The sequence below is a fragment of the Nicotiana sylvestris genome, chromosome 11 (assembly GCF_000393655.2).
Source record: "Nicotiana sylvestris chromosome 11, ASM39365v2, whole genome shotgun sequence".
In the NCBI taxonomy this organism is placed as follows: Eukaryota; Viridiplantae; Streptophyta; class Magnoliopsida; order Solanales; family Solanaceae; genus Nicotiana; species Nicotiana sylvestris.
In genome coordinates, this window is record NC_091067.1 from 41,656,953 (window position 1) to 41,665,028 (window position 8,076).

The following is an 8,076-nucleotide window of genomic DNA, read 5'->3' on the forward strand; positions in this document are numbered from 1 at the left end:
CGCCCAAAATGGAGGAACTTAGGCTAAAAATCACGGAAATGAGTCTTTTAAACATTCTGCCTATCACTTAAAACTTCTTAATCGCGATCGTGGGACCTCAATCGCGATCGAGAAGCACAAGCTTCTCAGACCCCAAATTTACCCTCCATGAACGTGTCATCTCTCACAAGAACGCGATGCACAGACATCCTATACCTACGCGATCGTGAACAAGGGACCGCGTTTGCGATGCAAAAACTCATGATCAACCTCTAGTCCACTTAACCCTACGTGAATGCGACCTTCCATACACGTCAACGAACAGTAACCTCACAGCATCATGTGATTGCATCGCCAACTTTGCAAATGTGAAGAACAACCTGGACTGCCCCTAAGACAGCTTTACGCGATCGCGAGCCTCCTCACGTGATTGCGAAGAAGAAAAACCTGCAACAACTGAAGCCAAAAATCTGCAACTTCTCAACTGTGCATTTTGGTCCGTTTAACCACCCAAAACTCACCCGAGGGCCTCGGGACCTCAACCAAATATGTCAACATATCCCATAACATCATTCAATCTTGTTCCAACCTTCGGAACACACAAAACAACATCAAAACACCAAATTTGCATCGGATTCAAGCCTAAGAATTCCAAAATCTTCCAAATTCCGCTTTCGATCAAAAAGTCTATCAAACCACATCCGAATGACCTGAAATTTTGCACACACATCCCAAATGATACAGCAGACCTACTTCAACTCCCGGAATTCCATTCCGACCCCGATATCAAAATCTCACCTATCAACCGAAAAACGTCAAAATTCCAATTTCACCAATTCAAGCCTAAATCTACTCCGGACCTCCAAAACACAATTTGATCACGCTCCGAAGTCCCAAATCACCTCCCGAAGCTATTCGAACCATCAAAACTCATGTCCGATCCCTTTAACACATAAGTCAACATCCATTTGACTTTTCTAGCATAAGCTTACTCAAAAGAGACTAAGTGTCTCAAACCTTACCCAAAACTCCCCGAACCCAATCCAACCAAACCGATAACACATAGTACTAATAAACAAAGCAATAAGAAGCAGAAATGTGGGTAACGGAGCGGTAACTCATGAAACGACCGGCCAGGTCATTACATCTTCCTCCTCTTAAACAAACTTTCATCCTCGAACGAGTCAAGAAACATACCTGAAGCCTCAAATAAGTGAGGATATCTGTTCCAGATCTCCCGCTCGGACTCCCAGGTAGCCTCCTCCACGGGCCAACCTCTCCACTGCACTTTCATTGAAGCTTTATCCTTTGACCTCAACTTTCGAACCTAACGCTCCAAAATAGTTACTGGCTCCATATCATAAGTCAAATCATCATCTAACTGAACCGAGCTAAAATCCATAACATGAGACAGATCCCCAATATACTTCCGGAGCATAGAAACAAGAAATACCTGATGCACACTCGACAAGCTGAGTGGCAAAGCAAGCTCATAAGTCACCTCCCCATTCCTCCAAAGTACCTCAAAAGGCCCAATGAACCGAGGACTCAATTTAACCTTCTTCCCAAATCTCATAACACCCTTCATGGGTGAAACCTTCAACAGAATCTTCTCACCAACCATGTAGGACACATCCCGAACCTTCCTGTCAGTATAACTCTTTTGTCTCAATTACGCCATACGAAGCCTCTTCTGAATTACCTTCACATTTTATAACGCATGCTATACCAAGTCTATCCCCAATAGCCTAGCCTCACCCGGCTCAAACCAACCAACTGGAGATCTACACCGCCTCTCATACAAAGCCTCATATGGAGCCATCTGAATACTCTACTCGTAGCTGTTGTTATAAGCAAACTATGTGAATGGTAGAAACTGATCTCATGACCTTCCGAAATCAATGACACAAGCGTGCAACATGTCCTCCAATATCTGAATAGTGCACTCGAACTGCCCGTCCGTCTGAGGGTGAAAAGTTATGCTCAACTCAACCTGAGTACCCACCTCTCGCTGCATAGACCTCCAAAACTGTGAAATAAACTAAGTTCCCCTATCCAAAATGATGGAAACTGGGGCACCATGCAACCAAAAAATCTCTCGAATATAGATCTCTGCCAACCGCTCTGAATAATAGGTAGTACACACAGGAATGATGTGCGGGGACTTGGTCAGCCGATCCACTATCACCCAAATAGCATCGAACTTCTTCAATGTCCGTGGGAGCCCAACTACAAAGTCCATGGTGATCCGCTCCCACTTCCACTCTGGAATATCCATCTGCTAAAGCAAGCCACCCGGTCTCAGATGCTTATATTTCACCTGCTGACAATTGAGACACCGAGCTACAAATACCACAATGTCCTTCTTCATTCTCCTCCACCAATAATGTTTTCTTAGATCTTGATACATCTTCGCAGCACCCAGGTGAATAGAATACCACGAGATATGGCCTCCTCCAGAATAAACTCCTGAAGCCCATCTACTTTGGGCACACATATCTGGCCATGCATCCTCAATACCCCGTCATTACCAATAGTCACATCTTTGGCATCATCGTGCTGAACTCTATCCCTAAGGAAAAGCAAATGAGGATCATCATACTGGCGCTCTCTGATGCAATCATATAAAGAAGACCAAGAAATCACACAAACCAATACCCGACTGGGCTTCGAAATATCCAACCTCACTAACCGATTGGCCAAGGCCTGAACATCAACTGCAAGAGGTCTCTCCCCACCTGGAATATATGCCAAACTCCCTATACTCACTGTCTTCCTACTCAAGGCATCGGACACCACATTGGCCTCCCCTGGGTGGTACGAAATAGTAATATCATAATCCTTTAGCAACTCTAACCATCTCTGCAGCCTCAAATTGAGATCCTTTTACGTGAACAAGTGCTGGAGGCTATGATGATCAGTAAACACCTCACAAGACACACCATACAAGTAATTCCTCCAAATCTTCAACGCGTGAACAATGGAAGCCAACTCTAAATCATGAACATGGTAGTTCTTCTCATGGGGCTTTAACTTACGAGAAGCATAAGAAATAACGCTACCCTCCTACATCAATACACACCCAATACCAACTCTCGAAGCATCACAATACACGGTATATGAACCTAAAGCTGATGGCAAAACTAACACTGGAGTTGTGGTCAAGGCAGTCTTGAGCTTCTAAAAGCTCTCGTCACACTCATCCGACCACCTGAATAGAGCACCCTTTGAGTTAACTTGCTCAAGGGCGATGCAATAGACGAGAAGCCCTGAACAAACCGGCGGTAATAACCCGCAAAACCAAGAAAGCTGCACATATCTATGGCTGAGGACGGTCTGGGCCAACTCTGAATCGCCTTTATCTTCTTTGGATAAACCTGAATACCCTCACTAGACACCGCGGGCCCCAAGAACGCCATTGAACTGAGTGAAAACTCACACTTGGAGAACTTTGCATAAAGCTTCTCCTCCCTCAACCTCTGCAACACAACTCTCAAATGCTCTGCGTGCTCCTCCTGACTACGCGAATACACAAGAATATCATCAATGAAAACTATAACAAACGAGTCAAGATAAGGTCGAAACACGTTGTTCATCAGATGCATAAATGTTGTTGGGGCATTAGTCAGCCCAAAAGACATCACCAAGAACATACAATGACCATATTGGGTCCTGAAAGTCGTCTTAAGAATATCTGAGTCCCTGATCTTCAATTGGTGATAACCTGAATGGAGATCAATCTTGGAGAACACTCTCGCTCCCTGAAGCTGGTCAAACAAATCATCAATACGAGGTAAAGGATATTTGTTCTTGATTGTTACTTTGTCCAACTACTTGTAATCAATGCACATCCTTATTGTGTCATCCTTCTTCTTCACAAATAGAACAGGAGCACCCTAAAGTGACATTCTAGGCCGAATAAACCCCTTATCAAGGAGTTCCTAAAGCTGCTCCTTTAACTCCTTCAACTCTGCTGGTACCATACAATACGGTGGAATAGAAATGGGCTAAGTGCCCGGCACCAGATCAATACCTGATGGATTATCAATGTATTTATCTTATGCTTCTTATATTTTAATGATCTAACAAACTTGTTGTGAAGAACCAGATAGAGAACCTGGCCCACATGGTATACATTTCAACTAACCTGGTCCCAGTCTAAAAATCAGCAAATGAATGAACGACCACAGGGAGGAACACAACAGGGACCTGGTGACCTGGTCCCTTAGGGTTCTTCGACAGAAGTACAAGACAGTGACTGTCTGCAATTATTATAAAGAAGAACACAACAGGGACCTAGTCCCTTAGGGTTCTCTGACATAAGTACAACTCACTATATAGCTGGAACGTAGCAGCAGAAGGTGACCATCTCGCAACTGTTACAAAAGAGGAACAAAACAAGGACCTGGTTCATTAGCGTTCTTTGACAGTAAGTACAGGTAGACTATCCAGCTGGAACGCAACTACGTAGAAGTGGTTATGAAGACCGTGCAGCAGTCAATTCTCATTGGAAAGAAGCATGTACCAAGAATTGACACCACTATCTATTGTGTGTCTTTTGTGATATAACAACCTGGTGTAAGGCACAACATCTTTTGTGCATTCAGTGATATTCTCTCAAGCATAACAGTGTTTATCCGGCATTGAAGTCACTGGTATGTCAAGAACAAGAAGACAGCTCCACTAAGGATCAGTCTGTTATTGAGTTTATGTATATCCGTAGTTGAGTTGTAATCTTGTCATTTGCTCTTCATTGTATTTCCTAGTTTGCTTTCTTAGAAGCTTTGTCTTAGGAAAAAAACAAAAATCCGTAAACTTCTGAGTTTATGTTGTGACTAGGAATAGTCATAAGTTTAAAGCCTTTATAACTAGGAGAGTTATAAAGTGGCTTGTGGTGAGAGCATCACAAGTTAGTTGAAGTTTTTGTAATAGGGTTATTGCAAAGTGGCTTGTAATAGGGAGATTGCAAGTTAGTGAAGTTAAAAGCCTACAAGAGTAGGTCGTGGTTTTTTGATCCCCTTGTATGGGATTATTCCACGTAAAAATCCCTTGTCTTCTTTACTTTCAATTTCTAAAAGCTTTCTTAGCATTATCTCATATAGAACCAGGTACTCTACAGTTTGGTGGACTCATATAAACTAACAATTGGTATCAGAGCAGGTTCTTTATAAAAGGTTAACACCTAGAAAGGATCTCAATGGCTGCTCCACCCATCTTTGAGGAAGGACAATCAACCTACAGACCTCCCAGATTCAATGGTCAGTACTATGGCTGGTGGAAGACCCGCATGCATGATTTATGATGGCATAAGATTCAGAACTGTGGGACATCATTTGTGATGGTCCACATATCCCCATGAAGAAGCTTGAAGAAATAGGACCAATGGTGCTGAAAGGCAGAAAATAGTACATAGACATTTACAGAAAAGTTGTAGAAAAAAACTATCGTGCCAAGAAAATCTTGATGTGTGGCATAGGACCTAATGAGTACAACAGAGTCTCAGCTTGTGACATTGCCAAAGAAATATGGGAAGCGTTGCAAACAGCACACGAAGGAACTACTCAGGTTAAACAGTCCAAGATCGACATGCTCACCACGGAATATGAACTCTTTAGGATGAAGGATGATAAGTCTATACAAGATATGCACACAAGATTCACCTCCATCATAAATGAGCTTCATTCACTTGGAGCTGTCATTCCTAGAAACAAACTTGTAAGGAAAATCCTCAGTGTTCTACCTAGTTCTTGGGAAAGTAAGGTAAATGCTATCACTGAAGCTAAAGATCTACAAACTCTTATCATGAATGAGTTGATTGGTAATCTAAAGACATACGAGATGAAAAGAAAGGAAGACAGTGAAAGAAGAGAGCCTAAGAAGGAAAAGAACCTGGCACTCAAAGCTGAAAGCAGTGACTCAAGTGATGAAGATAGTGACATGGCCTATCTTACTAAGATATTTCAAAAGATGGTTCGAAGAAATGGGGGTATGCCAAAATGGGGCAGTTCAAGTAAAGCAAGGAACAACGATCTCTGTCACAGATGTGGAAAGTCGGGGCATTTTGTCAAAGACTGCCCACTTGCAAAATAGGAGCAATACAAGCAAAATCTTAACAAAGCAGTAAAAAGGAACCTGGTTCCAGTCAAACGATTTAATCAAAAAAATGTTGTTGACAATATTGTTAAGCAGGCTCTTGCTGCTTGGGGAGACTCCTCTAGTGAATCCGAAAGGGAACCAGATGCAGAAAATAGTAACATGATGGTAGTGGAAACTAAACCAATGAAGTATGATTCACTGTTCGCGGTGATGGCTCAGTCTGATGATGATGAAGAAGATGAAGACGATGAGGTAAACTTTAGGGATGTTTTGAGAAATCTGAACATCCTACTCTTCTAAGAAGCTAAGGTCGTTAGCTAATATCCTAATTAATGCCTATTATAGCCTTGATAATGATAAGGAGATCCTGACCATAGAACTAGGAGAGGTCGAACAATCTAGAGATGATCTGGTGGTCTGTGTAGTGGACCTAAATAAGACCATAGCTAATCTGGAAAAAGAAAAAGGAAGCCTTGAATGAAAGAATAACTAGTGTGGAAAATGAGAGAGACGACCTAATGGTAGTAGTTTTTGACCTAAAAGAAACAATAGTGGGTCTTAGCAATGAGAAACACTCTTTAGAAGGAAAAATTGCAACTACTGAGGAAGAGAGGAATGACCTTTTAGTGATATGCACCGATCTAGAGGAAACCATTGAGGAACTCAATAGAGAACACAGGAATGTGAGTCTTCCGAAAGGGAAGGAAGTAGCTAGTGAGTCACACATCATGCTTGAAAAGGAATTAACTGTTGTGAAAACCAGCCTATGCAGTGAACTCGAGAAGAATCAGCAACTTCAAGCTGAATTGGAGAAAGTAAGAATTGATCTTGAGAAATCCCTAAAGTGGACCTGGTCCTTAGATGTTGTCACTGCCATGTATCTTAACAATAGTGGAAATAGGCAGGGCATCGGGTTCCAAAGGGAGAAAACTCCTTACAACCCTCACAGCAAGTATGTCATTGTACCTGATAACTGGCTATGTACCCACTGTGGGAACAATAGGCATTTTAAAGAAAATTGCCAGGCTAGGGTTCAGTCTGCTCAGAAAAAACAAAGTGTTTACTGATAAAGTAACTACTAACAAAGGACCAGGTACCACTTGCAAGAAGCGGATGTTTCCTGCATGGATTAGTAAAGCCCTCATTCATCCTTTCTATCATAACAAGGGACCCAAACTAGTTTGGGTTCCTAAATCTAACCCTTGATTTGCATGTGCAGGGAGTAATGAGAGGAAGTGGACTGCGATGAACTATGGACTATGGATGCTTAAAGCACGTGACTGAAAACATCATGAATTTCCTGCTTGAAGGGAATGTATCCTTAAAAAGGAAGTAGAGGGTACATTCTCGGTGAATGTAAAGTTGGAAAGGTTCTTTGGCACTCAGGTGGGAACATGTACTATGTGAATGGCCTAAAAGTATAGTTACCAATCTGATAACTGGCCAAGTGGTCTAAGTAGACAAAGGAAATGAGAACATCCACTCTGTTAACTATGAATCTCCATAAGTCGGTGGTATGAGATGGTTGAAGTAGGGGCATGAAAGATTGGTGAATGTAAGCTTCTCACCTCCGAATAAATTAACTCAGAAGGACCTGGTGCGTGGTTTGCCAAACTCAAGAGTCACCTTGAAACGGTTCACAAAACAAAGGAGGAGACTCTCGAGGTGTTAATGGTTCTTGTCAAGAAAATTCAAGTGAAAGCAAAAAGGAGGGGGGTCACGCACAATTTCTCTACACCAAGGACTCCACAGCAAAATGGTATTGCTGAAAGAAAAAAACGGAACTGGAAGATGTGGCATGGATAATGCTCATCGACTACGGAATCGCCAAGAAATTCTGGGCAAAAGTAGTAAATGTTGCTTTCTACTTGGTGAATAGGTGTCTGAGCAGGTCCACCCTGAATCAAAAACCCACTCTGAGCTGTCAAATGGAAGAAAATGCCTTCTTGACTGAAAAACAACTCATCTGAGAACCTTCTTGACTGAAAATGTCATGTTCTT

At 42.2% G+C, this 8,076-nt stretch overlaps 1 protein-coding gene across 1 annotated transcript; it reads left to right on the forward strand.

Moving 5' to 3' along the window:
* Positions 1-5,442: 5,442 nt before the first annotated feature.
* On the forward strand, positions 5,443-7,142 carry LOC138880970 (uncharacterized). Its single transcript, XM_070161156.1, has 4 exons — positions 5,443-5,739; positions 5,809-5,949; positions 6,169-6,327; positions 6,537-7,142. Exons 1-4 carry the CDS (start codon positions 5,443-5,445, stop codon positions 7,140-7,142), a joined length of 1,203 nt encoding a protein of 400 aa, XP_070017257.1.
* The last annotated feature ends 934 nt before the right edge of the window (positions 7,143-8,076 follow it).